General features: G+C 41.5%; 1 protein-coding gene across 2 annotated transcripts in view; it reads right to left on the minus strand.

Annotated features, from left to right (window-relative positions):
- KCTD3 (potassium channel tetramerization domain containing 3) overlaps positions 1-13,561 on the minus strand; it is a 63,828-nt gene that overhangs the window by 13,014 nt on the left and 37,253 nt on the right. For both annotated transcript variants that reach the window (XM_073338915.1, XM_073338914.1), the window contains exons 11-13: positions 5,544-5,631; positions 5,264-5,380; positions 1,711-1,881 (exon numbers count right to left, since the gene is read on the minus strand). In XM_073338915.1, the coding sequence (XP_073195016.1) occupies positions 1,711-1,881; positions 5,264-5,380; positions 5,544-5,631 (376 nt within the window). The remainder of the gene's footprint in view (positions 1-1,710; positions 1,882-5,263; positions 5,381-5,543; positions 5,632-13,561) is intronic.

The following is a 13,561-nucleotide window of genomic DNA, read 5'->3' on the forward strand; positions in this document are numbered from 1 at the left end:
GGGATAAATAAAAGATATTAACTCACCCATCTCATCACACACACTTGCTCTTCTCATAAACAAACCATCTCAAGCATAAATGCATCTCAGAATTAAACAACTGACAACAGAGCAACAGTCACTGGAACAGCTTGCTGATAGAAATGGGAAATTCTACATCACTTGGAGCCTTTAAATCCAAACTGGATGTCTGTCTTTCTGAAAGAAGCTCCAGTTCAAGTTCAAATTACTGAACTCCACAGTGTCACTTATACAATTGGTATGAATTACTGGGTGAGGGTCTCTGGCTTGTGTTATACAGGAAGTTAGGCTAGATGACCATAATGGTCCCTTCTGGCTTTAAAATCCAATTAAACCTACGTACCACACATTATTTTAACACATGAAGTTACAACGTTTCAAAATTACGTATTCAAGAACATGCATCTTGGGCTAACTCTACACTTACAGCAGCGTGCAGAGTACAAACACTACATCTGTAGCTACACGCCGCAGTGAAAGGCTCCAGTGGAGAGGAAAGGCTCCCTGCTGCTGGAGTCTTTCACTGTGGCAAAGAAAGACTCCGGCATGGGGAGGCAGCAGGGAAAGACCCCTTTCCCTGCTGCCTCCACACTGACAGAGCCTTTCACTGCAACAGGGAAAAGCTCCAGCAGCAGACACTACACTGCTAAAAACAGTAAAAAATGTAAACATAGGGGGCACTGTTTAGACATGTAGAGATCTGTGCAGCGTACATACCCTGGGGTTCCGGCATATAAGGCAGTCTGTTCTATTGGCCTAAGCCACCTCTCACCATCTGCACTGCTATTTATACCTGTGCTAGCTGGGTGTAAAGTGTCTGTACTCTACATGCTGCTGTAGCCTTGTATGCACTGACGGTTAAAACAAATGAAAACATTTATTTCAGTCACATATCCAATTAAATTTGCGTTTATCTGAATTTGAGCATATTCAAATAAAGATATTTATTGCATTTACAGCAAGGATTTGCGCACACACACACAAAAACCCACTTTGGAATTCATTTAAACAATTTCTTATTTTCTTCCATTTCTTTAAAAAATTTTAAGGATATTCAATGCAAAAATAACTCTGTTAGACGGTGTTATGAATAAGATCTGAAATGCACAAGAATCATATTCTATTTTATGATTCTCTGTCCACATGCAAGATACCTCCACCCAATTTACTTAACTGGAAATTTACAGCTATATGCACAACTGTTGGTTCCGATAACAGACTGGTATATGCAGAGAATTAGGTTAATTTAACCCATATTTTATTGCTGGTTTCAGAAATTAGTATATTTTATTAGATATTTTATTGTTTTTCTGGAACAAGCCTATCATGAATTGCTGCAAATGGAATACAATATATTGTATAAATATTAAACATCTTATAAAGACCAAGATTAGGACACGCATATAGATCATTTTAACCCAACTCTTATTGTATGCAGATGTTAAAATGAGATGTATTGTAACAGTAGTATAATTAACAGACATTTCCTTAAGTAAGTTTGCAATGCCATTAATCTTTTTAGAAGTTTTTTTTTCTTAATATACTGTTCTGTACATAATCTACCATGTTTAGTAATTCCAAAGGATGGGATTTGAACAAAGGGAGAGACAAGGAGCATGAACATTAGGAGAAATAGAAAAAGGAGAATGAGTGACACACATGTGCATCTGTACATATAAATAAGATTACCTGACACAAGATGTTTCTCAGACAGCATGATCTTTGTAACAGGACTTCGATGAACTGTAAAGGTCTGAAAAAGTTGAGGGCCTGACCCAACTGTTTCAGGGTGCTGTACAATCACTCTTACTGCTCCGGAGCTGGTGCCATACGCAATCTCAATCCAATTACCACTTACACCTACAAAAGGCACAAACATTGAGATGTTTTAAACCAACCACCATTCCTCAAAGGGAGAAAAAAGTTACATCAGCAGATCTGTAACACGGAATAGCTACTTATTTCAGCACAAATATTCTAAAAGGGGTGACATTCATTTTACCTACTCTGCAAGTATCTGCTATCTACTGTTGTGCAATATACCCCAGTGCATCCTGCAGTTCCCAAAAAAAAAAAAAAAAAAGATATGAGGGAAGAGACCAAGCAAATCCCAAAACACATACTATATACCAGTTCCTTGTCTGTGGCCCCAAAGAGGCATTTCAGTGCTTTTTAGAGTTTAGAAATACGGAGACTAGCACCTGTCTTGCAAGATTTACTTCTCCTTGTGGGGGGAGACCATTATATTAAGGCAGAAAAAATGTTGTATTAACAATACTGGTGGTATGGGAAAGATAAACAAAAAAAAAAATGTAATGAATTTGAAGAAATGCCTATATCTTCATCTGAAAAAATATCTACATCTCACATTTAAAAGTAATAACCTTCATATATCAGAGTTAGTTTTGTGGTTTTTGCTTTATCTCCAAATGGTTATGACAGTACATGAAAGGGTGAAGTATGGGCCAGGAACTTGAATGAAGTTTATCAATGATGTAGCATTATTTTTCAGTAAAACACCATTATGTCTACGCTGTTCCGTTATACTTTTTATTCTTCCTTAAGGCTGGGGATCACTCCATCTGCTCAGAACACACAAGATCACAAGAGCAACCCCAAACTGTCAAGACTAATAGTGGGAACTCTGATCTGAACCCATGTTCTTGAAGGTCTCTTAATGCCCTTTAATGCTTGGGTGCAGAGACTCCTGGCAAGCAACTTTGGCACAGTCTGACCAAACTGCAACAGGACACCTAAGACTGTGACCACCTTGTCACATAGCACAAGGACCAAACTGATAAGAGTTTTGGTGTTTTTGAAGAATCCTTATTGAGGTTACAGGGACAAACCATCCCAACGTGTAGAAAGAATAGTAAATATGGTAGGCGACGAGCTTGGTTTAGCAGTGAAATCCTTGCTGATCTTAAACACGAAAAAGAAGCTTACAAGAAGTGGAAGATTGGACAAATGACCAGGGAAGAGCATAAAAATATTGCTCAGGCATGCAGGAGTGAAATCAGGAAGGCGAAATCACACCTGGAGTTGCAGCTAGCAAGAGATGTTAAGAGTAACAAGAAGGGTTTCCTTCAGGTATGTTAGCAACAAGAAGAAAGTCAAGGAAAGTGTGGGCCCCTTACTGAATGAGGGAGGCAACCTAGTGACAGAGGATGTGGAAAAAGCTAATGTACTCAATGCTTTTTTTGCCTCTATCTTCATGAACAAGGTCAGCTCCCAGACTACTGCACTGGGCAGCACAGCATGGGGAGGAGGTGACCAGCCCTCTGTGGAGAAAGAAGTGGTTCGGGACTATTCAGAAAAGCTGGACGAGCACAAGTCCACGGGGCCGGATGCGCTGCATCTGAGAGTGCTAAAGGAGTTGGCGGATGTGATTGCAGAGCCATTGGCCATTATCTTTGAAAACACATGGCGATCGGGGGAAGTCCTGGATGACTGGAAAAAGGCTAATGTAGTGCCCATCTTTAAAAAAAGGGAAGGAGAAGGATCTTGGGAACTACAGGTCAGTCAGCCTCACCTCAGTCCCTGAAAAAATCATGGAGCAGGTCCTCAAGGAATCAATTCTGAAGCACTTAGAGGAGAGGAAAGTGATCAGGAACAGTCAGCATGGATTCACCAAGGGAAAGTCATGCCTGACTAATCTAATTGCCTTCTATGATGAGATAACTGGCTCTGTGGATGAGGGGAAAGCAGTGGACGTGTTGTTCCTTGACTTTAACAAAGCTTTTGACATGGTCTCCCACAGTATTCTTGCCAGCAAGTTAAAGAAGTATGGGCTGGATGAATGGACTATAAGGTAGAGAGAAAGCTGGCTAGATTGTCGGGCTCAGTGGGTAGCGATCAATGGCTCAAGTCTAGTTGGCAGCCAGTATCAAGTGGAGTGCCCCAAGGTTCGGTCCTCGGGCCGGTTTTGTTCAATATCTTCGTAAATGATCTGGAGGATAGTGTGGATTGCACCCTCAGCAAGTTTGCGGATGACACTAAACTGGGAGGAGAGGTAGATACGCTGGAGGGTAGGGATAGGATACAGAGCACCCTAGACAAATTAGAGGATTGGGCAAAAGAAATCTGATGAGGTTCAACAAGGACAAGTGCAGAGTCCTGCACTTAGGACGGAAGAATCCCAGGCACCGCTACAGACTAGGGACCAAATGGCTAAGCAGCAGTTCTTCAGAAAAGGACCTAGGGGTTACAGTGGACGAGAAGCTGGATATGAGTCAACACTGTGTCCTTGTTGCCAAGAAGGCCACTGGCATTTTGGGCTGTATAAGTAGGTGCACTGCCAGCAGATCGAGGGACGTGATCGTTCCCCTCTATTTGACATTGGTGCGGCCTCATCTGGAATACTGTGTCCAGTTTTGGGCCCCACACTACAAGAAGGATGTGGAAAAATTGGAAAACGTCCAGCGGAGGGCAACAAAAATGATTAGGGGACTGGAACACATGACTTATGAGGAGAGGCTGAGGGAACTTGGATTGTTTAGTCTGTGGAAGAGAAGAATGAGAGGGGATTTGATAGCTGCTTTCAACTACCTGAAAAGGGGTTCCAAAGAGGATGGATCTAGACTTTTCTCAGTGGTAGCAGATGACAGAACAAGGAGTAATGGTCTCAAGTTGCAGTGGGGGAGGTTTAGGTTGGATATTAGAAAAAACTTTTTCACTAGGAGGGTGGTGAAACACTGGAATGCGTTACCTAGGGAGGTGGTGGAATCTCCTTCCTTAGAAGTTTTTAAGGTCAGGCTTGACAAAGCCCTGGCTGGGATGATTTAGTTGGGGATTGGTCCTGCTTTGAGCAGGGGGTTGGACTAGATGACCTCCTGAGGTCCCTTCCAACCCTGATATTCTATGATTCTATGAAAGTGAAGGACTAACAAAACTGGTTAAAGTGTAGAATAAAGGTGCTGTGAATATCTTCCTAAAGAGGTTTCGGAATGCAACTTAATCCAAACCAATACTATCTGCCATTCCAAACCATAGTATATCCTTTCTAAAATATTTTTTTAAATTAAATTCACGCCCAGGTTGACAGTCTGTACACCAATTTTAAGACTAATGAAAATGACAATTAAACACTGATAACTGTTTTATAATGGAATATAGCACACAATCCTTAAGTAGCCTTATCAGTGCTACAGCTGTTAGAAATCTAAAATACTTTTAAAATATGAAAGTGAAGCCTCTATGTGCAATGAGTTTTAAGGGAATGTAAACGATGCATGATACAAACTTGTCTTGGGTGTGAGGTAGACACTGAGTGCTGTAATGGCATCATTGGAGGGATCATGATAAAGTTCTGTCACGAGAAGATCATTATCCTTCATTCGCAAGGGAAACTTCTGCATATCTGCATAAAAAAATATAAGTGATATCCAAATAAAAAACAGCAGAAATTTAAAGTTAGTTCATAATAATGATTACATTTATGAACAAGAAATAATATTCCTGTTAGGAATAATTATTTTAACAAAATTGAACATTAATCTTAATTTTGCTCTTTTTGTTCTTACCAATGTAATATATAGAGCCATTGTTACAGCCCAGCAGTAGGAAAGATCCAGCAGTATCGTAGCTGGTGATAGGGACAACATCCTGAACCTAGTACAACAGTAAATGAAATATAAAACATTAATTCACCATTTTCTTTCAATTCTAAATGTAAGTTCATTTGCAATTTTCTTTGCTGTTCCTTGTAATATTTTGTATTTAAAAAATCATTTTGATTCTTATGCTGTGTGGAGCATCATACCACAATTTAAAAAACAAAAACAAAAAAATCCTTCCCACCACTGCCCCAGGTAGAAGTTTCAAAAGCTCTCACCATATGCCTAACTCTTCCCACTGAAATCAATGGAAGTTTTACCATTGAGTTCAATGGGGTAGAGTTAAGCCAACACTTGAGTGTTTTTGAAAATCCCACCTTAAATATGCACATACAGACACAGAGACACATGGCAACTAGAAGCTGTAATTATTATTCAGCATTATGATACTGTCAAAAGGGAAAATATCAAAATTAATGATTTTCAAAAATTCAAATTTCTGCTAGTTTAAATAGTACATCCTAACTTTTTATATTATATGTATAAATATTTTAAAATCCACAGAACAGATTTTCTTTTCCTGTCTCCCTGCTGATTTTTAGCAAGGGAGAATGAATAAATTCAAGAGCAACCATTCCAAGTGCATTTGAGCCTCTCTCTTCTCCTCTCCCGCCCTGTGGAAACTCCTCCCTGCCAGACTCTCCAAGCAGCAGCAATGCTGAGAAAGGGCCTCCCTGTCAAGTGATCTATGGAAGAAAAAACTGGTCTCTTCTAACTCCCATGTTTCAGTCATTTCTTAGCCCCACAAAGGGCACTTAAGGGAACGAAAGAGGATCTCTTGAGTTCCAAGAACCCATTGAGGTCCAGTCCCGTGCAGAGTCAGAACTACGAAGGGTGTTGTTCCTGAGTCTGAGGCCAAAAGAATGTCTCCTTTGCCTTAGATCCCTATGCAGAGACAGGATACATCAGCTGCTATGTTCCTCCCTGCCCCGTATGAGAATGGGGTCATCATACTTGTGCATGGAAGTCACTATAAAAAAAAAAAACCCCAGTCAAACTGATTTTACATAGAGCATGGTCAAATGCACATCATAAACTGAATCCAAAAAAAAAAAAAAAAGATTTTCCCCTCAACCACTATTTCAATTTCAGTCAACGTAGCTGTTGTCCAGCTATACTGAAAGAAGGGCAGGAGACACTTGATATGAATTTAATCAAGCCGCAACTTTATTATTAGATGTCTAGAACTACCTGGCACGCAACTCCATGTTCATTCAAATAACTACCTGGGGCTTCCACCAGCTCACTTTCATTTTCCATCCAGGTCCCTCACGGCTTGGACCTTACCATTCACCCTCCCTCATAGGAGAGTTAAGGTGGGCTATAAGAAAGAGGGGTTGGCTCCCTGCCGTACCAATCATAGGATCCCCGAACCTCCTTCTCCCCGTCCACCCCATTCCATTCCTTTCCTTTAACCAGCAGATCCTTGTTAAGTCCTTTAACCAGACCATTTATCTGGTCACTGGATGCCTTCCCTATGGAGTACCTACACTGAACATCCACCCTACACTTACAAAATAAGTTGCGACAGATAGCCTAACCACTTTTCCTCCTCACCATAATAGGTCCTCCCCAACACCCGCTGTGGGGAAGGAGAAAAAACTCCACTCCACCAAAGCCAATAGGAGGTGAGGGGAAATTCCTTCCTAGTCCCCACCCAAAAAGGAGCAACTAGTGCAATGCCCACGGCAGGACTTAACCCAACCTGATATTCGCACCATGAGGGGAGGGAGGGTGGGTGCTGCCTTGTCTGCTGCTTGGAGAAGGAGCTTCCAATGCCAGAGCTTGCACCTTTTAAAGCCTTCCACCTTTATGTTCCCGAGGGAAGTCAGTGCCGCCAACCTGACCACCACCCATCTTTTTGCAGCAGTTTCGGACCTCCTTCCCACCCCTCCCTCACCATAAAGCACTGCTACCTTCCTCCAGCAAGCCCGGACAACTAGTTCTTGTTATTTTCTGTAACTCACATTTACTCATAAACTCAGATTTGGTTTACAAATAATCTGCAGAATTACAGCACTTTCAGATTCTCTGTTAGGCTTCACAAAAGAAAACAAAATATTAATTGAAGATAGCACTTTTCTTCCAGAGGGCAAACTTTCTCAGTACAGACTGCCAGAGTTAAAGGGATGGGTTTATTTAGTTTAAGTGGTCAGTTTTTGCTTTCCTTCACCAGTATGATGCACAGTATCTGAGCTAGGTTTCAGTTTTATTCTTGGAAGGTGCTCAGATATTACTATGATGAGTGCCAATATAATAACCTAGATAGATGTTTTACTATTGAGCTACTGCACAAGAAAACTGAGCAACAATGTCAAGAATAGCAACTCATTTAGACAATTCTTTCTAGGATTAGTTGAAGTGCACCATGTCAAATTCTTACTACACACAGTAAAATGGGATAGCAAAAGAATCACCACAAAGAACTTGATTTTTAAAAGCCCATGATTCCATATTTGGAATTCTTAGAATACTGCAACACACCTTCATAATGGTTCATTAGTCTCCTGGGTTCAGGTATTTAAGAACAGAAGGACAAAAAACCTTTAGTTCCAACAAGCTTATCAAGCCAAACACAATTACCCTGAGGTGCTCTCTACTAGTCTACTGGATTGTATGTGAAGAGCCTAGAACAGAAGATATATTACTACAAGACACGAAGCAGTTACCACTATTGCAAGTGGAAGAGAGTAACAGTTCCATGAGAAAGTGGGTGGCAACTTGTCAAGGTAACAGCTAAACCACCTAACATAATCATCTCTGTACAATATCCCTGCAAAGAATCAGAAGACATCTAAAGAACCTAAAGGAAGACACCGGCTGTTTCCTGAGGACTTCCAGAATGCTACTAACAGTACTTGTGCACAGACAGAAATAGCACATACCCTGATACTATAAAGAAAACCAGGCTCCACATAGAGAACCCATCTGAGCGGCCACAACAGAAGGGACTGTTTAGGGAAGGAGAAGTGTGTGTTTAGAAGACAACTGAGATTCAGAAACTGTAATTATAGACAAAATGTCCTATGTGGGGCAGAATACTCCTGTCATCTCTCAGGGAATTCAGGTTACTTTCCCTGACCTCCAACCAAGATGTGTCTGTTAACTTGTGCGGGTTTTTTATTTGCATTAGACCAGGGGGTAGCAACCTTTGGCATGTGGCCCATCAAGGTAATCCACTGGCAGGCCGCGAGACATTTGTATATTGACCGTCCACAGGCACGGCCCCTCGCAGCTCCCAGTGGCCGCGGTTCGCTGTTCCTGGCCAAGGGGAGCTACAGGAACCCATTGTCCAGGAATGGCGAACCACAGCCACTGGGAGCTGTGCCTGCGGATGGTCGAAATAAACAAAACATCTCTCAGCCAACCAGCAGATTACCCTGATGGGCTGCGTGCCGAAGGCTGCCGACCCCTGCATTAAATATTCAAATAAAAATAACATGGAGGGAAAACCGTAGCAGTAACCAACAGAGTCAATGGATGCAGGCCCTGCTGTGTGACAGGAGTATAATCTCCTGTAACCAAGTGAGAAACCAGGGGCAGGGCTGAATCTTACCAGGTATCCTCTGTGTCATCTTTATTACATTCTGTGTCTGGTCTACACTAAGGCCCATTTACAACCAATCCCCACCACAACTAACACCAATTCAGTTGCATCTTTTTGGCAATGTTGGGAGTCCTGGAGTATGTGGCTGGTATTGGCAATGTGTCAGCTCTGTGTCAACTAAACCTGCCAAAAAACGTGGTGCTGGAAAGGACTGCCAAAGGCCTTATATTAGAACTATATTAGCCCTCCTTTTATTGCTAATACTGGTGCAAACTATGAATTTTCTGTAAAAATTCCCTAGTATAAACAAGAAAGGGAGTTACAGTAAACAAGGCAAGAGATGCTGGTAATAGCTCATCTTAAGTGATTACTCTCCTTACAGTGTGTATGATAACTACCATTTTTTCATGTTGTGTGTGTATATAAATCTCGTCACTGTATTTTCCACTGAAGGCATCCGATGAAGTGAGCTGTAGCTCACGAAAGCTTATGCTCAAATAAATTGGTTAGTCTCTAAGGTGCCACTAGTACTCCTTTTCTTTTTGAGGGCATGGAGAAGTGGTCATGTGTTGGGACAGAAAGGATTAAATGTTGTGAGAATAAATTAGCATTTGAATTACACTGTGAAGTGGTAAATATTAGGATTGTTGTTGAAAAAGTGTATGACCTCAATGAAGCTATGCCAATTTGAGCTAAGGACATGGCCTGCTAAGTGCTAAATTCTCTATTATGTTTACTAGAATGCACAATGCAGCAAGATACACAAGTGCAAATCTTCAAGCTTCTGAAAAAGTTGCAGACTAAAGGCTTGTCTACACTGGCACTTTACAGTGCTGCAACTTTCTCACTCAGGGGTGTGAAAAAACACGCGCCGGAGCACTGCAATTTTCAGCGCTGTAATGTGCCAGTGTAGTCAGTGCCCCAGTGCTGGTAGCTATTCCCCTTGTGGAGGTGGGTTTTTTAGAGCGCGACTACACAAGCCACGTTAAAGTGCTGCCAGTGAGTCTTCAGTGCCCTAACTTGTCCATTAGGTCCTGACAGATAAAAATATTTGGTATTTTAGTGGTTATACTATTTTCTCATCATTTCATTCTATTTATCCAAGCAAATCAGCTATAGAAGGAAGCATTTGTTGTAATATGCTTTGAGATCTACTGATGAAAAGTGCAATACAAGAGCTAGGTACTATCATCTGTTGTACAGACTTTTGCCCTAGTCTACATTCTAATAAAACTGAATTTTGATGGCCACCTCTGGTAGCAAGAATGGGTGAAACTCCATTAAACTCAGGAATACCACAAATTAGCATGATATCTACAGTAAGCTTACTATAGGTTCTTTCCATTAGCTGGCCACAGGGGTGGGAAGTCATACTAAGTAATGGAATGTTGACAGAAAAAGAACACACACACACACCACTGAAGGACAAATTTGTGACCTCTATAAAACCACGTATGAAGCTGATCAAAACAGAAATCATGAGGAGACTTTCAAAAGGTCCAAAGAACTCAACTTACTGGGACCAACAATAAACCAAGCAGAGTAAAATTCATTCTTTATTATCTTGTTTGTGAGACAGCAGCACTGCCAGGTTTTTCGGTGCTCCTATACAACAGACACTTGTGTTTTTCCTCAACTTGGATCGACCACACAAAGCAACACACTTTTTCAGACCCTGGCAATTTTTGGTCAAATTCATCCTTTTATAGCACAGCTGGATTCTCTGCCAGCTGCCTAAGGCTATGTCTACAGTATGAGTTAGGGGTGTTATTTCCCTGCTCATATATACACAGTCACACACTAGCGAGTATAACTAACAGAGTAGCTGTGGTAGGAAGAGATGGGGCAGTGGAGGGACAGGCTGTGCTGAGTATATACCCACTGGTTTCAGCTGGAGTACTGTGTCCAATTTTGCTCATCAATGTACAGAAACTGGAAAGAATCCAGAGGCAAGTGACAAAGATGATCAAAGGGTTGGAAAGCAAGCTATCTGAGCAAAGGCTGAAGGAACTGGGGGTATGTTAAGTTTGCAAAAGAGGAAATAGGGCGGACAGACGGACGGACAGGATAGCAGTCTTCAGATACTTGAAAGGCTGCAATAAGAAGATGGAGAAAAGTTGTTCTCTCTTGCCATAGAGGGCAAGACAAGAGGCAATGGGTTCAAACTACAGCCTAGGTGATTTAGATTAAGTCTCTGGAAAAGCTTCCTAACTGTAAGAACAGTAGGACAATGGAACAGACTGCCTAGGAGGTTGTGGAAGCTCCTTTACTGGAGGTTTTCAAAAGGAGGTTGGATAGCCATCTGTCTTGGATGGTTTAGACATAACAAATCCTGCATCTTGGCGGGGTTAGACTAGATCAGTGGTTCTCAAACTGTGGGTCGGGACCCCAAAGTGGATCATAACCCTATTTCAATGGGGTTGCCAGGGCCAGCATTAGACTTGCTGGGACACAGGGCTGAAGCCCGAGCCCGAGCTCCACCCCCACCCAAGGCGGCAGGGCTTGGGCTGTGGCCCCTTCTCCCCCCACCCAAGTCGACGGGGCTCGGGCTGTGGCCCCTTCTCCCCTCACCCAAGGCGGCAGGGCTTGGGCTCTGGCCCCCTCCTGGGGTCATGTAATAACTTTGTTATTAGAAGGGGGTCACAGTGCAATGAAGTTTGAGAACCCCTGGACTAGATGACCCTTGTGGACCCTTCTATGATTCGATGTTTGTATTCGGCACAGCTCCATTGCCACTACCCATGCAACCGTGGCTACACTGCTATTTCATACTTGCGCTAGCTCAGAGAGCTACCGCGACTATATGTACACAAGCAAGGGGATCAGCCACCTAGCTCATAGTGTAGACATAGCTTAAGTGACCAAATGATGAGCAATTTTTACCTCGTAGATAAGAACTTGAGATACATCTAGAAATAAGACTCAAATTACATGACAACAGTTCTTACTAGCATAAGCGGCTAGAAACAAGCCACTGAGAATTACTATTTGCCAGACGGATATCTTTATGTGAACAATTTAATACAGTGTTGTCAATTTAAAAAACTGAAAACTCAACATCCTCTAACTCTTTACACATTACTGATTTTCACTGCTAGATTATCTAATGCCTATAACCTTCTTGCTGTATCATATGCCATCAAAATCTTGCCTGGGGAATGAGCATTAGGGAAAGCCACCTCAGCTAGTCTGCCCCAGTCTCTGAGAATCAGGGACGAGACGCCAGAATCTATTATGGATACAGAAAAAATTATAACATCCTGAGGAGGAATTATATAAAGGATCTCTCTTAGCTAGAGGGAGAGCGGCTGAAAGAGAAAAATCTTCTTTAAAAGTAGAGCTTGAACTATGGGCAATTCAGAAAGAAGGGGATGGGAAAGCATCAACTAAAGAGAATCGAGTATTTATTGTGTTTATACCAAGATCACAGGACACCATAACCCCCCTGCCCAATGTAATTGAGAATGGCTCTCCCAAAAAAGGCAGAACAAGAACCTACTGAAGCACAAAGTTTAAATGATTTTTTTGTGTTAACGACTGTGGGTTGTGAGGAAAGTCTTCTACGTTTTCTAGTTTGTGAAGCAGGATTACAAAAGCCCAAGAACCAGCACTGTATTTGAGAGTATGCCCCCTCTAAGTGGAAGTACCTTGTACAAGGTTATAATTTTCATTCCCTCTTCTAACTCAAAAGGTAGTAACTCATGTCTTTGCAGAGGCCTTTGTTGTATGTTCCAAATCTAGTTAATTTAAAAAAAAAAAAAAAAAAAAAACCTGAAGAGTAAGGGAAATGAACTGTGGTATCTACTTTATGAAAACTGCTTCATTTCCCTCATTTATGAGATCTTTTCCTTTATGCTATCTTTGGGAGCCTATGTGCTCTTCTGAAAATTCACTGTTCCTTTTCAATGAGCAATCCTGTTGATATAGCCATAAAATTACCCAGTTTTCAATTTAAGTACTACAATCAGGAACACCATTTTGGTTTCTACACCTATTATTTTTGCTCTCGCAATTTTCAAGGGCTTTACCAGCAAGCTCTTTAATACGGTCTAAGAAATATGTTTTACTGCCAAAATGGTTGTAGGTGATCAGATATATTTATTGTTAGGGAGAGGGGAAGTATAGTTAATAGTTTCATAAATTTATATTAACTTATTGATTTCCAGAATTTGCAAATTGTTTTTGATGTCCCAGAAGCCTGTGTGACTAACCCTGGAGAACCAGAGTTCTGAGACAGCTGCAATTCAGAATTGTGACACAGAATTTATACAAGGTCAGGGGTGGGAGTAACCTTTTACACCTTGATAGGGATAGTGAAGGTTGTCAAAAATTCCCTTCCTCACTAAAAATAAATCCAACTGACACCAGAAGGGAACCT

The sequence above is a fragment of the Lepidochelys kempii genome, chromosome 3 (genome assembly GCF_965140265.1).
Source record: "Lepidochelys kempii isolate rLepKem1 chromosome 3, rLepKem1.hap2, whole genome shotgun sequence".
NCBI classification, from domain to species: Eukaryota; Metazoa; Chordata; order Testudines; family Cheloniidae; genus Lepidochelys; species Lepidochelys kempii.